This window comes from Galeopterus variegatus, unplaced genomic scaffold (assembly GCF_000696425.1).
Source record: "Galeopterus variegatus unplaced genomic scaffold, G_variegatus-3.0.2 Scaffold902, whole genome shotgun sequence".
In the NCBI taxonomy this organism is placed as follows: Eukaryota; Metazoa; Chordata; class Mammalia; order Dermoptera; family Cynocephalidae; genus Galeopterus; species Galeopterus variegatus.
Window position 1 is genome coordinate 661486 of NW_007727013.1, and position 22092 is coordinate 683577.

General features: G+C 33.8%; 1 protein-coding gene across 3 annotated transcripts in view; it reads right to left on the bottom strand.

Annotated features, from left to right (window-relative positions):
• The window catches only part of TNPO1 (transportin 1), a 94944-nt gene that overhangs the window by 30891 nt on the left and 41961 nt on the right, over positions 1 to 22092 (bottom strand). For all 3 annotated transcript variants that reach the window (XM_008573320.1, XM_008573319.1, XM_008573321.1), the window contains exons 6-13: positions 20040 to 20173; positions 13649 to 13730; positions 10460 to 10582; positions 8987 to 9105; positions 5143 to 5203; positions 4423 to 4591; positions 1165 to 1317; positions 209 to 434 (exon numbers count right to left, since the gene is read on the bottom strand). In XM_008573320.1, coding sequence (XP_008571542.1) covers positions 209 to 434; positions 1165 to 1317; positions 4423 to 4591; positions 5143 to 5203; positions 8987 to 9105; positions 10460 to 10582; positions 13649 to 13730; positions 20040 to 20173 — 1067 coding nt within the window. The remainder of the gene's footprint in view (positions 1 to 208; positions 435 to 1164; positions 1318 to 4422; positions 4592 to 5142; positions 5204 to 8986; positions 9106 to 10459; positions 10583 to 13648; positions 13731 to 20039; positions 20174 to 22092) is intronic.

A 22092-nucleotide genomic window follows, 5' to 3' on the forward strand; every position in this document is an offset into this window, starting at 1 on the left:
CCCGTGGCCTTGGTGTTATCAGCACCGCACTCTCCCGAGTGAGCCACAGGCCGGCCCGGAAAACTAAACTTTCTGACACAGCTAGAAAATGTTCCATTATGAAATACTCCATTAATGGTTTAATATCAACATTCCATCATACGGTTGAAAATTAATTTCTCACTGAGTTACCCACTCCCACAATGAACATTGCTATGAATATGTTAACCTGCAGGCAGCTTCTTGCACTCTCTTGTTGCTATCCAGGATACGCTTTAGCAATTCTGTCATTAATGGCTTCAGGTAGGTGTCCGGCGGCTGGCTGACTACCCAGTGTGCATAGCGGCTAAGAGTCCAGCACGTTATGGAACGCACAAGAGCCTTTTTATCAGAGAGGCACTGAATAAGGTGAGGAATGAGCTCAGGCAGGTATGGAATCATGCCCTGCATGCAACCTAGAAAAAAATAACAGAAATCCTTCATAAGTGCTAAAATTTGGTTAAAACAAAATTATTTTACTTGAACACTAAAGTGTGAATGTACCCATGAAAAATATTCAGACTATTTCCATGCTATAAATATACTGTTAATAATCTGTACCAAAATTATAATAACTGAAAGTAGAGCTAAACTGCTCCTAAGTATCTTACAGTAGGGGGTAGGACTTCATTTTACATCTCCTATCCAAATTATGACTTTCAGAAATGCCTATAAATGTTTCAATTTCTTGTAGAGAGATGCTTACAGCCAGGACAGAATCAAATAACTCCCTACAAAGGATGATGACACTCTTGTCTTACCATGTTTCCTGTATTTACCTAGGGAATAAAGTTATTTTTCTAGTGATGGAGATGCTTCAGACATCAGTCTTCTGGTCCCTCTACTGTTATACAGTAACATTTCCAAATTATCTGGATGGGGTCAGAAGTATGCCTATGGCAGTTTAATAAATAGTTAACTGGTTTAAAGTAGAAAGTTATTCTAAGACAGCTTTTGGATTCAATTATTCCTTTTAAGGTTAATATGAATCATAGTCTTGTCTACTTCACACCGCTATCACAAGAGAGCAAAGCAGTATGTGTATGCAAGAGTGAATAATATTCATTTATAGAGTAACCATTCCTTAAGGAAGCCTAGCCTTATCAGCAACTGTTAAGTCCAATTCAAACTGGACTTAAGACGTACCTTCAGCAATTGCTCCTAAAACCAAGATGCCCGATTCTTTAACAACCCACTCGTGATGAAAAAGTAGTTCTTTCAAAAGGGGCAAAATATGTGGCAGTAGCTCATCGCGATACACATTTGCGAGAACATCTAGGGCAGCAGCAGAACATTTTCCTAAGGAAATATTTAATTAAAAAATATTACATTAACCTCTGCTGTTTAACTATGTATATTTAAAAAATGAATAGTTACTATATATATATATATATATATAATACTTTATTCAAACCTGTATAGTTTCAAAGAATTCAATTGAATAGGAGGTAGTCTGTCACATGAAAAAATTCTATTAAGAATACTTTTTTATGACAAAGAATTACCAAATTAATTATGCAGATATTCTATCCTACAGGACTGCCATACTACAATTTGTTGTCTATATAGAAAAATTAAAACAAATACTCTTCTATTCAGTTCAATCCAGAATATGATGCAATCCTGAAGCAAAATGTATACATTTATTAATTCTACTTAACACATCTAGTGGTAGATCATTTAGAACCAAGTATGTAATTACTTAGCTGAATGTTAGACAAATAAATGGGAAAAAAACCACCAGTACATGAAGCATAGAATATGCTGGAGTTTTTTTTTTTTTTTTTTTTTTTGACAGACAAAGGATTAACTATGCAACTATAAATCAACTCAGAGTTCATTAACAAAATAATTTAAACAACAAAAGTGAAAAGAACAAAGTATAATTTTAAGTGCCAAAATTTTTCACATGTAAACTAGGCATAACAAATGGTTAATCACAAATTAGACAATGGTAAAATCCTTCAAAAAAAAAAAAAGAAAAAAAGGCTGTTACATTGGCCAGTAGACACCTTACCATCAATAAGAATCTTAGTTATACCATATAGATCCATAATCCATAAAACTGAAGAATACACTGACATGTGACTCTATGTACTGATATAGAATGAGATATATGATATAGTATGAAAAAAAGCAGCAGCAGAGTACATATAATTTAACCTCATTTTTTGGAAATTTGGCTTCTCAAAAAAAGACCTATATTTGGTTTCCCATACATGCACAGAAAAGCTTCAGTAAAACACAAAGATGAGTGAAATGTGAACAGAAAGTGTTTCATGCCTCCCCACCCCCATGTACACTGTTACTTTTATAGAGTTACTTGTATTATAATCTTAATCCAACCTGGCAGGTAATTTATGACAACAGTGAAGACTTTGGTTTGTCTTGCTGAATGAGACTTGGGTTCCAGTACTGGATGTGCTATCAGTACTAGCTATGCTAACCTTGGGCAAGTTTCTCTTTTTGCAGTTTCCTTACCTACCTAAGATAGTTAGAAAGATTAAATGTGATATGCATACAGTCTTTGGCCTAGTGCCTGGCACATTAGGCACTCTAAATAAAAAGTTACAGGAAACTAAACAGACAACTAAGGAATTAACATTATCTGACCAAATGAATTACAAAGGCCAGGCTGATGATACATGTCCTTAACCAGTTTATCACAGATATTAGAAATCAGAACACTTTGAGTTAAAGTAGTGGTTCTTAACTGGGGGCAATTTTGTTCCCCAGGGGACATTTGGCAATATACAGAGACACTGCTGGTCTTCACAATTGTGTGCACTGCTAGCATCTTTGGGTAGAGGTCAGGAATGCTGTTCAACATCTTACAATATACACTACAGTACCCATAGCAAAGAATTATGTGGTCCAAAATGTCAATGGTGCCAACATCGAGGAACCCTAAACTACAGCAGTGAAGCTCTAAAAACCTTTAAGAAAGAAAGAAAACAGAGGTGAACGGGCTCCTTTCCAATTAGTGTGGGCCAGAACGCCAGCTCTACATGTTCTGTGGATTTGCAGCTACGGTTGAAAATTAATAGATTTTAAAAGCTTACTTTGTAAGTTTTGACTGTGACAAAGCACTTTATATACTTTAGAATTATCTATGATAATCAGCCAATTCTCATGCAAGTTATCACAAAAAAACCCTAGCAAAACAGGAAAAGCTTATGGCAACATTCCTATTGTATAGTATCAAAATACATAGCCTTATGAGAAATGGTAGTTTGAGGTAAGAAGTCTTTTTAAAGAATAGAATGATGACTAAATATAAGAGAAGGCCACCAGGGAAATGTAAACCACAACCACAATGAAATACCATTTCATACCCACTAAAATGGTTACCATAAATGAGAGATAATAACAAGTATTAGTGAGCACGTAGAGAAACTGGAACCCTCAAACACTGCTGGTGGGAAAGTAAAATGGTACAGTCACTTTGGTAGTTCCTCAAAAGATTATACTAAGGGCCGGCCCCATGGCGCACTCGGGAGAGTGCGGCGCTGGGAGCGCCGTGATGCTCCCGCCACGGGTTCGGATCCTATATAGGACTGGCCGGTGAGCTCACTGATTGAGTGCAGTGTGGGCGACACCACACCAAGGGTTGTGATCCCCTTACCGGTCACGAAAAAGACAAAAAAAAAAAAAGATTGTACTAAGAGTTACCAAATGACCCAGCAATCCCACTCTTGGGTACATACCCAAGAGAACTGAAAACATATGTCCACACAAAAACTTGTACATAAATGTTCACAGTATTATTACTGTTAATAGCCAAAAGGGGGAAACAATACAAATGTCATCAACTGATGAATGGATAAATAAAATGTGATACATCAATACAATGAATTATTTTATTCACAATAAAAATGAATAAAGTATTGATATATGTTACAACATGGATGAACCTTGAAAATTTTATGCTAAGTGAAAGAAGAGTCACAAAAGACCATATATTATATGATTACACCTAATATGAAATGTCTACAATAGGCAATCCACAGAGACAGAATACAGACTGGTAGGTGCCTAGGGCTGGAGAAAAAACCAGTATTTAAGTAACAAAAGAGGTGAAGAGGCTCCTCTCCAATGAGTGCGGGCCTGAATGCCAGCTCCCCAGGTGATGTGGATTTGCAGCTATAATTGAAAATTTACCTATTTTAAAAAGCTTATTTTGTAATTTTTCAATATGACAAAAAGTATGACTGCTAATAGGCATGAAGTTTCTTTTTCAGGTGATGAAAAATGTTCTAAAATTTAGTGTGGTGATGACTGGACAGCTGTGAATACACCAAAAACCACTGAAATGTGTACTTTAATGGGTGAATTGTACAGTATCTGAATTATATCTCAATAAAGTTACCAAAGTAGGCAACTGTGCTTTTCCCTCTGACTTACTTAGATTCCAGTCAGAAATTGTATCGTCATCATCAATTTCATCATCATCATCATCTTCCTCTTCAATTCCGTCTTCATCATGCTGCTGAGCCACTGTCCTTGATCGATGAAAACGTGGCCTTATATCCTGCTCACTATCAGGAATTGTTTCATCTTCTTCAACATCACCCTGTTTTTTAAAAAGGGAAATTTTTGGTGACATTCATTATAAGCTAATATGAACATGAATAAAAAAAATCAGAATATCCAGAGATGAGGTCATGCATAGGATTCTGAAGTACACTTTCTGATTAAAAACTACTCCCGTGTGCAGAAAACAGTTCCTTGTGAAGGAGGGAACAGACTAACGTAACACATGTTAGTAGTCTGCTAGGCCCTTTCAGCCGCACTATACGTCTGATCGACTGGTATAATCTAAGTGTACCTGAATCAAAATCAGATCAGTATATTTAAGTAGTAACACTTTTAAATAAACTCCCAAATAATTTAAATCAAGCAAAAATTAATAACCCCACTTAATGTTACCAAATTAATGTCACCATCTAGTTCCAATTAAGCTAGAATGTATTACCACCCAAATCCATTGGGTTTGAACTTCTGTACAGGAAGCCTATTTATATAAAGTTTATTCTAAATAAATGTCCTATTGGCCTAACTAAAAGATTTATTAAGTCAATATAAAAATCACCTTCCCTGTTCATTAGAAAAAAGTTTTCTTACCTTAAGTAGGATAATATCTATGTCTGAGTACTTCATGCCATTCACCAACACAGGAATCAACCTATAAAGAAATGAATTAATATAACAAAGATCTAAAGATCTCAACAGAATAGTTTAAAAGCCTTGACAATCTTATGAATACTAATAAAACCAATGAGACAACCACTGGTAATACTTTCTTTTAGCATATCCTGTGATATATCTGCCCTCATTGACTAAAGGAACACAAATAGGGAAAAGGAAGCACTGGGACTTAAAATTCCATGAAAACAATATTGGCCAGCTAAATTTTCATGCTCAAAGCCCTTCTAAATTCTGAAATAGAAAGAATAACAGTAATTAAACATTGTAGGCAGTTATAACACATACAACCATATTTTATAAGCCACAGGCATTCTGCAAGAGAATCAGGTCTATGTGGATCACTAAGAGTTGAATCACTGATGATCTTTGCTAAAAATTTCAGGGAAATAGTGAGGACAGATAGCGTATAAGATATTGAAGAGTTAATAAGAGGTGGGTTAAAGAAGTGAAGACAGTGAACTCCATCTATTCTTTTAATTTTTTTTTAAAAGATGGAAACAACTGCAGCAAGTTAATTAAGTTATAGAAAAAGAGGCAACAGGGAAAAATTGAGAGTACCCATCTAATGAATTGTGTTCCCTGGAAATAAGAAAAGATTATGCTATTCAGACCTTAAGGAGAAAGATTGGTTAGGAAGAGGATAACTCACACAAAAATATGTGTGATGAAGGGTCACCTGCTTTCTCTATAAAGCAGAAATGCTCAAAGTGAATGAAGAGAACTTCATAAGGGCAATAAAGGTTTGAAATAGTTGCTGTGGTAAATGGAAGATAAAGCTGATCTGGAATAAAGGTGGGTGGATAATGTGAAGACTCCACTTGAAGTTGAAGACCATGGATTTCTATAGCCAATAATCTCCCTAGCAGTGTAACTTTCCCCAACAGTATTCATCAGCCTGGTTTAAAGAAGAAGGAAAACAGTTCAATTAATCCAGAGCACAGGAGAAAGACGCAGGGTAGCTGGAAATTTATCCGTGGTTTTGTTGTCTGTCAGACAGAGAAAGAATAAAAGAATATGAGATTAGGAGAACGCAAAGAGGTAGAAGGCCTTGGCAGATGGGCCTAATAAGGTCTGCAGAAAATAAGGGACTAGTAAAGCCAGGCAAATAAGAAAATGAGATCAGAAAGTGAGATCTGGGAGTTAACTGTGACGATGTGGCAATCTCGTAGGTGTCTGACCAAGTCCAATTATGCAATGCAGATCATTATTTTTGAATAGGTCAAATTGTTAAGAAGCTTTCTTCTGAAGCCTCAATACAGCCATTAAAATTGAGGGTTTTTAATGCAACATCATAGAAAGATATTAATACCATCAACAAATGTTTACTGAATACTTAAATATGTACTGGGCATTGGGTTGCTTTTACATGGATAATCTATACAACAGCACTAACAAGATATTAATGAACAAGAATAAAGGTGGGAAAAAGACAAAATAATTTTAGGAAAAAGAAAAAAGATATAAAGAACTGACCTACCAGATAACAAAATACATTATTAATGTTCAAAAATAAAAAATACAGAACGGGCTATATAGCCTAGAAACAGATAACAGAATTTAATGTCATCCTTGTTACGTTAGTGCTTTTTAGCTTTTTAAGTGAGTTCCTATTAATGAGAGATCTCACAACATACACAATTTTAATTCCTAAGCAAACGTTTTGTGCTCATACTAAACAACAATCTGTTTAACAGACCTAGGAAAACCAAGTTATTTTATCATGATTTTTATCTCAGCATCAAATTAATGTTGATTTCCCCCATCCTGTCAATGTATTCTCTAAGAAAGAAAAGCAGCCTTGTTATATACATAAAACTGGCTCCCAAACAGGCAAGACTTAAACTCAGTCATGACTGGCTTGAGTTATTTAATGCTTGCACTAATTAGCAAAATGGAGGTGCTGATCTTTTAGCCTGCTACCAAATTCCTGCTTGTTTTACAAATGTTTGGATTCTATAAGGGGTCTTCAAAAAATTCATGGAAGGATTCATATTATCTTTTAATTCCATTTTTCCATCAACTTTTTGAAGTACTCTCATATTAGTATAATGACAAGGTTAGAATATATAATTATAACTGCATATTATCAATATCTCCTAACATTACAGCTTAGGTTTTCATTAATAGAATCTCTGTTTTTATACGAATTAATGTTTATGACTTTAAGAATTACATGATCTTATATGAAGACCCAAATATATCACATTAAGTGGTGCCACAAATTAGGGAGAAAAGGAAGAATAACTAATACATAAATTTCCTAAAGTGAAAAAAAAAAATCCATTTAGTGCATCGTCTTGCACTTTCTCCCAAATAAATTCAAGATTGCCTAGAAGAAAATATAGGTAGAACTGCTGCATTCTTGATGGGGAGAGAATTTAGTAGAAAAGAAAACGGATTTGTTGGCAATATGAAAATGAGAACATCCAAGTATTGCAAACATCTGGAAAAAATATAACTCCACTAATACTAAAAACATTAAAATCATTGTTTTTGGTTTTGTACTCGTCCAGATGACCAAGACTAGAGAAATTCTAATAAATGACTAGCAAAAGTTGTAACAGGATGGACACCTCTGGTGGGTTATAAATTGATATAAATTTCTTAAAGAACAATTTAGAATATTTATGAAGAACCTGTAAAATGCTCATATACTCTGACCTTGCTAAAAATCACTCTTAGGAATTTTACTAGAAAGAAACAACCATTTATAAACAAAGACAGATGTTCACTCCAGGATTATTTATTAAAGGCCAATTTAAAAAAGGCCAAACAACCTAAATATTCAACAAAAGAGGTCAATATACATATAGTGTGCATATGTCAATTATATATATATGGTGAGCACACCATAACAGAATAGTATATAGCCACTAAAGTTTTAAAGACTAATGACATGGAGGAAAGCACACAGTATACAATAATTGAAAAGAACAAACCACAAAATAGTATAATCAAATTTTTAAGCAAGATGCTTAATGTAGGCCCATAACAGAATAGTATATAGCCACTAAAGTTTTAAAGACTAATGACATGGAGGAAAGCACAAAGTATACAATAATTGAAAAGAACAAACCACAAAATAGTATAATCAAATTTTTAAGCAAGATGCTTAATGTAGGCAAGATGCCATATTGTATTACATATCACCAAACCAAATTCTAACATCCTGAATATATGGCATTCAGTATACGGTACTTCAAAAAAAAAAAAAAAAAGTCACAACAAAAATACAAACAGTGATTACTCAGGGTGGTGAAAATCCAGGAAATTTAAAACTTTATGCAATTTAATTTTCTTCCATTAGACTGCATTACTTAATTTTTCGAAAAAAGTAAGCATTACTCTTAAAAGTAACTGATTTAACAGCATTCTTTCAGTTAAAAATAGGCTTAACAATAAGTTAACTAAAAATTTCACAGCATCACAGCTAATGGGCAATTAGTTTTGGGAAAAAACCAAACCCCACCAAATGACTATTTGGTCAAATTATAAGGATTATTAAAAAAAGAGAACTGTGACATGAATTACCCAAAATTAATTATGATTTAGCATAAACCATCCTCACATAATTAAAAAAAAGGTAATTGCTTCTTTAAAAAGTATCTTTACTCATACCAATGGTAAAATTAATCCTGACCTTTTAGAGTCTCACTCCTTGATGGCAGAAAGAAATTTTATAAAGATACAAAAATGAGGAAACACTGTTAAGAAATTAAACTTAAGAACAAGGCCAGCGTTTCTATGAAGAAATACTTACTTAGGAAGATGCCTTACAAGTACATCTTTGCATATTGGCTGCTCAGCCAAAGTGAGCCAAAATTCACAGGCTTCTAAAGCCACATTTTCGTCTTGATCTTGGGTCCTCTGTAGCATGTACTGTAAACAAAGGATCCTTAATATTAATCAGTTTAAGTCATACAATTTATACAAGCTTAATCCTACATCAGGCCTTTGCTATGGCCCTGTACTTTATCTTGATTCTCAATGTAGCCTTTTGGATTTTTATAAAAGCTTCCAAGGAGATTCTAAAATGTAGCTAAATGTAAGACCCACTGCTTTCATGTTGCCCAATGAAAACTGTTTAGCACATATACTGTTTATTCATTTTTTCTGGGTATTTCATAAAACTGAGATTTCTGAAATGTGAATGTTAATAATCAAATATTAAGCCTCTTTAGAAAGAACTCCATTATACTATTCTTAAAGTTAAGAATCTTTTTATAACATAACTACTTAATCTCTTATAATGTATACAGACTTTTTAAAGTTGATATATACTCATACATATAGAAATTGTTATTTTTCTTTAAATTTGGAAATAAGTAGTGACATTAGTGACATTTCTTAGCATGACTAAATTTGAAGTTTTCAATAAAACAGGTTTACTATGTCCTCTGAACAATATCAAACCAAATTCACTCATGTGATTTCCCAATGTACCTGGGGCTGGAACTGGGGTCAACTGATGAATTCCTTGTACATGTTCTCTTCTAGATTGAAACATTTCATGAGACAAAATATGGCAACGTAACTGTTGTCATAGGCCAGTCCCTATCACAAGCCATGTCATGTCCTACTCAGATGCTACTGAGTATTGCTGAAGAAAGAACTGTAATATTATAAATTAGGCTTCCTAGCTGTCACCTAGTAACTGATAAAATTTCTTAACTATCTGATTAACTTAAACTCTCTCACTAACCTTTCAACCAATTCCACCTGACTCTTCATGAGAGAACAGGCTCAGAGAAAAATGTCATTTATCCCCATTTTATGCTGCTACACAGCCTCATCTCTAAAACTATCTTTCCTAATATCTTAGAACAGGAGTTGCTGCCCAGGATTGACCCTAGCCGCCTTCAAACAGATCTTCGATCCCATCCTTTAAAACAGATCCTTCCTCTCCACATCATATGGAACTTCGGAAGTGAAAGAAAGGGAGGCTCTAGATAACATACTATTTAAAACACTTGCAAAGCTATATAATACTAATGTACAACTATACCCGGCTATCCAAAAATAGATGGTATAGTTTGGCCCTAGCCGTACTAAATATTGCCTAAACAATAATACTGTTCTAATAAGTTATATCTTGTTATGACATATTCTTTCCTTGAAATATGGCTAAACTGTGATCAATATCTTGATCAAATGTTCCATATTATACTTTTTGTGCCCAATATTTTTGGGGGGAGAAAGGTGAGGAAAAGAGCCTTTAAATTGCCTTTGTTACCTCAACTATATTATGCATGTGAGGAAGCAGGCGATCCATTCGAACTTCAAGCAACATCACAAGTGCCCGGCACACATTTTTCCGTACCTCTGGTTCTTCATCACCAGCCAATGCAAAGAGATTCTATTGCACAAGAAACACATTTTTTTCTAGTTAAAAAATTCCAATATGTTAGAGAGTTTTATACACAATAATGAGTAATCTGCAAGCTGGTGACATTTAAGGAAACCCAAGAATATACAGTACAAAAAAAATTAATTGGCTTATGATATCAGATAAAGCAATTTAATGTGGAATGATAATTTCCAAAGATTATGATTTTGATAAAAGATGAAAAGTCATTCTTTCTGATAAGAGTACAACTCATTGTGTTTTAAGGTAATTTTTAATTTGTAAAAATGAAACCATGTCATTAGACACACAAGAGCATTCATTCAGATCACCAAGAAGCAGAGATAATCATTAAAATACAATTTGATTTACCCTCTCAAAACTACTGTCAGATAACACACTATCCCTACCATCCCTGATTCTTACGGTGGTAATAGATGCAAGTTCTACAAAAGAGTCAATAATAGTGAAATACGTACTGATTTTCTAGCAACTTAACCCTAAACTGTTGTTGTTCACCAAGTCAACTATTGAAAAAAGAATAATAATAGTAACCAATATTACACTGTTCCTTATAAGTTCCTCTACATGGTTTAAAAAAAAAAAAAAAGTCTGAATAGACAACAGATTTTTGTTTAATCTTCGCAACTCCGAGGCGTTATTATTCAATTTTATAGGTAAGTTAATAGAGGTTAAGTAACTTGCTAGCTAGTGGAAAATATGAATTTGGCTTTCATGGAATCTTAAGTCCACACTCATTAAGTATGCCCTTCGTTACATTAGATTTCATTAATTTACTCCAGAGAACAGCAACTGGGTGGATGGGGATGTCTGGTGCCATCACCTTGCACTCTGTCACTTTTGTTACTCTCTCACTGAATAAATACCAGGCTGTGTCAAGGTATGTGTTATGGCAATGTATTGATAACCAATACACTTTTTCATCGATATTCTGTCACTCAACAGATATGACATTATCCCTGATGAAAACACTGATAATTGAAGAGCATAATTAGTCCATTTATTCATCTAATAAATTGTTACTGAAGGCCTACTATGTGCCAGGCACTTCGGCACTTCCTCCAGATGTTTAGTGCTTTTGCAGGATGGAGAACTGGCTGAATCTTGTAGAATTATCAAGGAACAAAAAAGTGTTACTATGGTATGTAATAGTAACGCAGAATATTTTTAAATGTTGGAAAATGTTTTTTCCCCAATTGCTGAGTGTACTCCTGGGGAATTTTTATTTTCAGAAAGAATTTAATTTCTTTTATTCTAAATTATATTTCCTTATAAAATGCTGGTATGTCATCACTGCTCCCTTTATCAAGCTGTGAAAGAACAGTACAAAGACGAAATACTACCATAGTTACAACAGAAACTACTAGTTCTAAAAATAAAAGCTAACATAAACTGCTTACTCTGTGGCAGTTAATGTTGCAATTTAGGTACAGCCACTAGCTTTATAACAATCCAACAAGGTAGGTCGCTCATTAGCCTCATTTTACAGATGATGAAACAGAAAACATCAGTTTATAATAAGTTAAATAAGGTGCTCAAGATTACACAGCTACTTAAATTGAGGAACTGAGACTTGAACTCAGGCACGCTTACTCCAGACCTCTAATATTATCCATTACACTATACCACCTCTAGACCAAACTAGACCGAACACACCTTGCAGGCATAAAATTTATATATCCCTAGAATCAAACAAAGTGTCTGATTCATAGTAGGTATTCAGCAAAACTTGTTTCAGACACATTTTGGTTTTTTAACTTGTAAATGACTAAAAGATCCTTAATGGCTATTAATAAGATACTAGAAAGAAGCTGGTCAATTTCAGTGTGGAGGGAAAAAAAAATACATATGATCTTTTCCCTCTTTTTTATCACTTCCCAACAGTAATATCAGCAGTCTGACCTCTAAACGATTTTTTAAAACAGCTGAAAAGGAATAAGATAATTAAACTTCATTTAATGAAAATAAAAGTGAAAAGTGCTTAAGGAATTCTAAGAATCAAGCAGCAAAGGTTATGAAAAGGAAACGCACTGCTTATGCTTCATGGCCAGAAAATTATGCTCTTTCTGCTTTTATCAAAAAGTGCAAGTGCCGGGCCGGCCCGGTGGCGCACTGCTACAGTGCGCCGCTTGGGAGCGCGGTGGCGCTCCCGCTGAGGGTTCAGATCCTACATACAGCCCAGCCGCTCACTGGCTGAGCGAGGTGCGGACGCAACACCGAGGGTTGCGATCCCGTTGCCGGTCCTGGTCTGGTACGGGCGCGACACTGAGGGTTGCGATCCGCTGCCGGTCACGAAAAAAGTCAAAAAGGAAAAAAAAAAAAAAGTGCAAGTGCCGGGCCGGCCCGGTGGCGCACTGCTACAGTGCGCCGCTTGGGAGCGCGGTGGCGCTCCCGCTGAGGGTTCAGATCCTACATACAGCCCAGCCGCTCACTGGCTGAGCGAGGTGCGGACGCAACACCGAGGGTTGCGATCCCGTTGCCGGTCCTGGTCTGGTACGGGCGCGACACTGAGGGTTGCGATCCGCTGCCGGTCACGAAAAAAGACAAAAAGGAAAAAAAAAAAAAAGTGCAAGTGCCTGTAGAGATGATTGCATTTAGAGATTTAAGGAGTCATTTTTTCCCTTGAGGCCTCTAATTTTACAATGGAAACCAAAGGAAAAAACAGAATACTGTCCTTTTAGTCTGTGTTTTCATAACTTTATTCAACCTCACCAATTTTTCACATTTCAAATACTACACATGAGTTAGGAGATTCAATTTCCATATACAATTTAAACAGCATACTGAAGGAGAAATTTTAAAGTAGTCACAATATTAAATACACGCCCCCATCACTGTATTAATATAAGAAAAATTAGTAACAGAAAAAGTGCTTTTATTTTTAGCTAACAAAAACTACAAAGCCTATACTGTACCCAATTTTAATACTCTCACAAATAATTTAACTAAATACTGATGTCTTATAATTATAAATTATTATAGTTATAAAATAAAATTACATGCAGTTAGCATTATCTAACCTCAAAAACAAGGGGAGGGGGTGACGTGCAATCTTACCTCAATAAAAGAATCAATGTGCAACATCAGAGCTTGAGTCCTACTGATAATAAACTGGTTGACACACGCAACAGCATGAGACCTAGAACAAAGTTTAAAATTTAACATGTGCTCATTGTAGCTTTTTCCTACTTAAAAGACAACTGGCAAGAAAAATATTGCTCCATAAAAATACTATAGTATATATGTATATTCTTACACATGTATAGATAGCCACTAAAAAGTCAAATCTCTCTGTGTATCAAGAAAGAAAGAATGTAAATTATACATTAAGTGGAAAATGCAAGTTGCAGAGCAAATACGTTAATTTTTCCAAGCAAGTGAAAAATATCTGAAAGGACATGCACACATTTCTAATAATAGTAGATACCTCTAAAGAGTGGGAGGTTGGGGGAGGGGCACATTTTATATACCTACAGATTTTAAAATAAAAGAGTTTGCATTCCTTTTGAAACTAAAAATGGGGAATAGTCTATGTATTCTGGCATACACAATTCAAATCAATTCCTCAGCAATTCTTACCAGCACTACCATTTAAAATATACCCTTAATCCAAACTCTTCTCACTGCCTTCACTTCTTCCCTAGTCCAAGCCATGATCTCTTACAAGGGTTATTGCAATATTCTCTAATTGATTTCCCAACTTCCACCATGTGATCTTTAAAGATTTAGTAAATTTCTTTGTTCAGTGTCTCTGCCCAAATGTTACCTTTATGGAGAAACTTCTACATAATATACCTGTATGAATCACTGTCTATCCCTATTCTCATTATTTTACCACTATCTGAAACTATATTATTTATTATATTTTTATTGCCTGTCTTGTCTGCCTCCTCTTCTGAAATATAAACCCCATGAGAACCTTTGTCTTAATCACTGTGCCAAAAACATAGCTGACTTTTAGTTCAGGTTATGAACCAAAATTTACATGCAAAAGCATGTAAATATTTAGTGACCAGATATCTAAGACGATAAATATTAAGTGAAAAAAGCATACTATGAGGAACTCAACCACTTAAACATGTAGTACAAGGTAGATTTTACTTATGCTTTAAAATCTGTTTTTCTCATCTACAAAATAAGAATACTACAATTAATCCATTTCTTATGGGGATTAAACTAAATGAGATAATACATCTTAAGTACTTGGTTCAGTAAGCAAAAGGAAAAGATAAATAGTGGCTTTTTAAAAGTAAAAGGCTTTAAAATCAAGAACAAAAATTTTCAAACTTACAATCTTTGGTGCATGTGGGGCAGTATTTAAAAAGCATAAATTTCTTCTATCCCCATCCTCCAGAGGCACCTAACACTAGGCATTTCCCAAATAATTTTTTAGAAACTTAAGAATAGTTAGGAATTATTTGCATTTTTAGTTGAAAGAAGGCCATTTGACAAATAAGTCCTTTTTACCTCACGTTTTCATTAAATTTACTTAACATATACAGTAGTTGTTTTTCTATACATCAGCAGTAAAGAAAAAAAAAATTAGAAAATTTAACTTAAAAGCTACTCAGAGAAGACCAAGTGCCTAGAAATGTGTCTAATAAAATATATCTAAGACCTCTAAAGGAAAAGTATAAAACCTTATTAAAAGCAAGCAATCAGTATTGTAAATATGCCTATCTGCCCCAAATTGACCTAGAGAATCAAAAATTCTAATATATGTCAATGAGGTTTTTTCATAAAACATTACCCAGTAAAGAAAAAAAAAATTAGAAAATTTAACTTAAAAGCTACTCAGAGAAGACCAAGTGCCAAGAAATGTGTCTAATAAAATATATCTAAGACCTCTAAAGGAAAAGTATAAAACCTTATTAAAAGCAAGCAATCAGTATTGTGAATATGCCTATCTGCCCCAAATTGACCTAGAGAATCAAAAATTCTAATATATGTCAATGAGGTTTTTTCATAAAACATTACTATTCTAGAGTTTATATGAAAGAGAAAGGCACCTCTATTTTCAGGGTGTAAGCTCTAAACACCATTTCCCAATAAAAATAACCAGATCTAGGCCAGAAATGTAGATGACGACCCTGGAATCCTATGGCTATCTGTGCATACAAGATTAAGATGAAAACTTCTTTATATTGATTATCTGAGGATTGAGCAGTAATAAAGGAAGAATTATTATTCTTGGTACATATTTATATAATTTACTTTAACCAACTTCTTAAGTAGATCTGTTTAATAACCATGATGTTAATTGTATTTTTTTCCTAAAGAATGAATTTTTTTCCAATGTGCTCTTTTCCCTATAGACCAAAATTTCAAATTGAAAAGAACCATTCTTTCTAGAAACATCTGAGGCATTTAGTAAGCTCAGTATAAATTCTGCTAAATGAAGAATATTCTCAATTCTAATTTTTTATCCTGGAACGTTTGCATATTTCAGGCCAAATACTGTTTTTTAGCCTTTATTCAATGTATACTTTTATAAGACAAAACTCTTCAAATAAGATGTTGACGGTTATTTCAAAAGTTCAGTCAAATTTTTGTTAGAAAACTGTAGGCCTTATTATTTTCATTCCACTCTGGCACAGAATAGTCATGTGCTACACAATGACATTTCAGTGAATGACAGAACAACATACCATGGTGGCTATACCATCTAGGTTTGTCTAAGTACACTCCGTAATGTTTGCACAATGATGAAATCGCCTAACAATGCATTTCTCAGAAGGTATCCCTATCCATAAGGAGCATATGACTCTATAAATTTACCTTATTATAAATAGAAACAGCAGCAACAGAAATTTCTTTCAGGCTGAGATATTCCAGAACACAATTAAAAAAATTAAAACTTTAACCTCATATACTTTGAGCTCTCATCATCTAATTTGTCCAGCTCTTTACAAGCTTAGTTTTAAACAAATGCAATTTGCTAAAAGCCTTAAAAGTTCAAATTTTTGCCATAAAATATAACAGAACTCAATTTGAAGTTATGGTCATAAAATAGCAATGGAATAGAACAGAAAGCCCACAAACAGATTACATTTATATGGAACTTTGCATATGACAGAAGGCGCATTTTAAACCAATGGGGGAAAATGTGCTAGGAAAAAATTGTTACCCAAATAGAAAATAGACTCTATCCCGATCTCATACTGCACACACAGAAATGCCAAATACACAAAGGTCTTTAATGTCAAAAAGCCCCAAACTTTAAAACACTTAGTAGAGACAAAAAGGGAGAAGATATTCTCTATACACATAACTGGTAAAAGAATAGTAATTCCTGCAAATCAATGGAGCTCAAATAACCCAGCAGAAAAAAGGACAAAAAAAAAAAAACGCAGAAAAAGCAACACATATAGTTAATAAACATACAACAAGATGTTCAACATCATTAATAACAGAAAAGCGCACTACCAATACTATAATAAAATACCATTTTATATCTATTCGACTGGTGACATTTAACATGTATGACAATACCAAATACTGAACAGAATCTTTTAAATCTTGCTAATAAAAGAGTATAAACTGGTGCAACCCATTTGGAAAACAGTTTGGTATTATTTCCTTGAGTTAATTGTTCACATGGCCTGTGTACAAGCAATTTCCTTTCCTAGATCATATATACCTATCTTCTCTAAAAGAACTCTTGTAGACAGACAAGAGGAGACAAATACAGTGTTTTCAGCAGCACTGTTCACAGCAGTAAAAACCCAGAAGCCACCCAAAGGCCACCAAGGAGAAAATACATGAATAAACTGTCCAATGGTCATGCAATGGAATATTACACAGCAGTCAAAACAAATGAACTATAGTGATACAATACAGATGAATCTTAGCAACATAATATTAAAGTTGTCAAGGATTTCATTCAGTACAATACCATTTTTGTAATGCTAAAAAGAGATATAAACACACTTCGTATAATATGCGATAAAATTATTTAAAAAGAAATGCAAGTGAAGGATGAAGTTGGGATTTAGACGTTGGTTGCTTTCAACATCTTCACTTTGTATCAGGTAGTGGATTTGAGTGCTTATTACGTTATTAAAAGTAACCAATAAATTACTAAAGAATAAATACAAGTGGGCCATAATGAGAATGTGTCATGAACTAAGAATCATAAAATTCAACTCTTTGTACCTCAAGTCTCATAAAAGCACTCTGACTTTAAAATTGCTTAGTCACGTGAGGAATAAAACTATATTTCATTGCCTCATTCTATAACTACTGAAGACCCATAGTAATTTTCAGAAGAAAACACTTTTAAGAGTACATAGTAAATACCAGTTAAACTATATTAATAAGGTGTTAAATAACAACGTAAAGTAAGACCATCTTAAGATGGACAATGTTAAATGCATAGCTAAAATACAAAGCAGATAAGTAAATACCAGTTAAACTATATTAATAAGGTGTTAAATAACAACGTAAAGTAAGACCATCTAAAGATGGACAATGTTAAATGCATAGCTAAAATACAAAGCAGATGGTTATTTACCCAAATATTCATTAAAAAGAAAAATGCTAACACTACATACAACAGAATCTCAAATGGGGTTATGAACATTTACTGAATGGAAATACTTCTGTATTGCTGAACTCTCCCTAATTAAAGTTTGAATCAAATGACCATCTACAAAATTAAAATTATGAAAGAATACTTGTTAGTATTTAATATCCAGCAATGATATATCAGTTACTGGGAATATGCCTTTTGGATTTTTCTGTTTTTCTTTTAGTTGCTTAGAACTGGTCACAAAAAGGTAAATTTCCTAAATGTGAAGAAAAGTATGCAAATCATCACACTTTCATCATTTTAGTTAAAGTGTTAAAAGGAGGAGACTTCCTGGGGAACACGAACTCCTATCTAGTTAACTATGCTGGGAAGAATAACATTTTATTTGAAAAGGTAATATTTATGCTCATGACACTAAAACAAATACACATCTATCAATTTTTCACCCTGAATACAACACAATTAAGTGCCACTTAAGAGGAAAAGTAATTAAAATTAAGATGAGGTAAAAGAATGAGAACTAAATAGAGAATTTAGGTAAGAAAGAGATTCCTGATTATCTTCTGGTTGCATTGCCGAAAACATAATGCTTTGGAATACAGCTTAGAATCTTGAAGTAATGCCCAATAGGCATCTGAATAGTTATGGCCTATGCACTAAAGTTCATACACTTGGACCACTGAATAATCACCTCTAGGAGCTGTATAATTCCTACTTTAAATAGCAATATGATACTTAATTATTCTACATAAAGCATGAAGCACTGATAACTAGAAGCAACAAAAATCAAGGGAAATGACAATCAGAAAAAAGAACAACGATTTCCACAGAAACGAACGCAAAAGACAAGTTACAAAAAATTATATAACTGAACAACAACAAAAAGAAAGTACAGCAGTTTGTGGAACATTTGGAAAAGTTACAAAAAAGCATGACATACTTCAAAACTGCGATGAAGACAATGTGATAATTACAGCTCAATGGGACAACCGATGATGATAAACTTAATCAAAGACTTATTTAAAATTCTAAATACAGAATTTCAACAACTATATACCGGGCACCATCCTAGGAACTAGAGACACAGGTGAACAAAGGAGAAGAGCCTAACTTCACCATCAACCAACTATGCCTACTATGTGATTTCAGGGTTTACTCAAAAATCCTGTCACCTTCATTCTAGAAATGTTTTTTTCACAATTAGATGTAAAGCCCTTAACCTAAGGACTGGCTGGTTAGCTCGGTTAGTTAGCGCACCGCATTATAACACCAAGGTCAAAGGTTCAGATCTCCAGACTGGCCAGCTGCCAAGAAAAAAACCCCCTCAAAATCCCTCTTAAACTAAAAGTACTTAGTAATTTGATGATAACATATTTTCATTAAAACTCAATCCGTTTATTAATCATCGGATGAAGAAAAGCAGAAGAGACCTGCATAGGGCCCGAAAACAGGTCCAGAAAGGAAAGATACCATATGTCTAAAAGCTCAAAGAACACAGAATTATGTCAGATAATCTTATTCTCCAATGGACAAGGATACATAGATGTTATACTGAAGGAATTTTTATTACACAGCCATGAATAAAGGTATCTGAACTTGGCAAGACTGATAATAAAAACAAAAACCGATGACTAATTGTGGCCTTAAACAAAGGAAATTAAAAGAAGCATGACTGTTACCTAGAATGACTGTAATTAACCATGTAAAAGGTAGAGAACTGTATCATATTTAATGAAAATTTCATCAAGCAGTCAACACTTCACAGCTTTTGTTATGAAATCAGTAAATTTCAGTTAAGTTCATCTTTGTGGAACATCCAATATCTTTTGCTAATCACAAAAATACTAAGTAATGCAAAATAAAGCGATGGTCAGGTTTATATTAGAGTTTATAAATTAATATTGGCTATATAAATACCTTATTTTTGGACTACTATGCTTGAAGAACTGTAAAAATTTGGGAATCATGATGTTGAGAGGACGATCTAAAACATCACTATCTAAAATCTCAGCAGAATCTTCACATATCTTTTGAAGGGCACCAAACGCTCCCTGTAAAAGACACATTCGTTACAAACAAAGTCACTAAAAAATTGAGGAATACTGACAAATATATATGGATCAATGTTCGTAGCCCATATAAAATGCTATCTTCTAAAATCCATAAATGTAATGATTCAATTTTAAAACATAAATTACTACACCACCGAATATCTAAAATGTCAGTTTAAATATAATGGCATATTTTACTTTAAGCATTAAATGACTTAGAACTAGAGACTATTTTGGTTGGCAAGGACTGTAATAAAATATTATCTACTCCAAAAACCAACTCTCCAGAAATATTTTTGTCAATTTTAAGTCAACACAAATTTTTCTTACTTACAACCAGCTTTTTAAAATTGAACGCAAAACTGTACATTTACATAGAAATGTATTTAACCATTGTTAACACCTCTCTTTTTGAAGCATATAAAGAAGTCGTTAATACCATTAAAAAAATACTTACATATAGACCATTCATTGGGTAATTTGGTGACAAAATCTGTTAAAAGGGCAGGCAATTCAAATTGGCAACTATTTCCTATAATCATTTTTATACCAAAGAGGATATCCAGAGCGCTTCTTTGGGTAATTTGGTGACAAAATCTGTTAAAAGGGCAGGCAATTCAAATTGGCAACTATTTCCCTATAATCATTTTTATACCAAAGAGGATATCCAGAGCGCTTCTACTATATATAACCTACTAATTACCTCACCACCCACTTTACGGCTTATAATTCCGTCAGTAGCAACTTGGTGCTTATTCTCTATAGTACAGGTAATTGAAAAAGTATACAACAAAAGGTAAACTCATTTAAGGCAATTGCCCAATATACTTTTGCAGTTTACAATACCTTAAAAAACATTGAATTTGGTAACTTTAAGTTTAAAATTTAATTAGAAATACAAAATCTGTCTTAGATTTAATATACATTAAAAATTAGAAATTTTAATGTCATGTTAAAATATATGGGAACATCAAGGTTTTTTGAAAAAATGTTTTAGTTCTGAAAGCCCCGTTAAAGTCAAATTAAATGTGAACATGTTACTTATTGTGGCAATAAAAATCAATGAAGATTTCAACTAAGAACAAACTTTTAGCAATACTCCATAACAACATCTGGAAAACCCACATCTTTAGTTTTCAGACAGATAGGAATACTGCTTAAAGTATGACTTCTATGTAGTAGCTCCATAATTTCACAATTACTGCAGTTTAAATTTTTTATTCTTGGAAACTTGCTTAAAATTTTTATCTTTTTTATCAAAGCACTATTTAAAATATAATTAGCTGTAACACTATGACTAAATATTACTTTTATTTAGTTTTTCTGTAACCTTAGTGTATTTTCAAGGCATTATAGTGTATATACGAGAATAAAGAACTTTTTTCATTTAGGGAGGGAGAACAGTGACTCTGAATACTACTTTGCTAACTCTCCTCCCTTCTCCTCATCTTCTCTTCCTGTTTCCCCTTCCCCAAGACAGGTCAGGCAACAAGCTGATTCACTTTTGTTAGGTTGTTCGTAAGCCTGCCCTGTCTCCAAGCCCTGCTCTTTTTTGAGAAGAGTCACTGCTCTGGAGAGTCAAAACACCTAAAATGATTTCCACTTGAAACAGATTTCTAGCCAAACGAAGCTTGCTAATGGAAGAGATACTTAAAATACTCATTAACAGTGAGAAATTGTTAAGAGAAGAAATCCATATAGACTCCATCTCACTCCTCATATGGAAAGGTTGCTACTGATTTGATCAGTGCCAAAAAAACAAACAAAAAAACCCCCAAGAGGTCAGAATTAATGTATGATTAAAACTAGACAGGGCTGGCTGTTTAGCTCCGTTGGTTAGTGTCGTGTTGTAATACCAAGGGTTAAGGGTTCGAATACCTGTACTGGCACACACACACACACACACACAAAAAACTAGA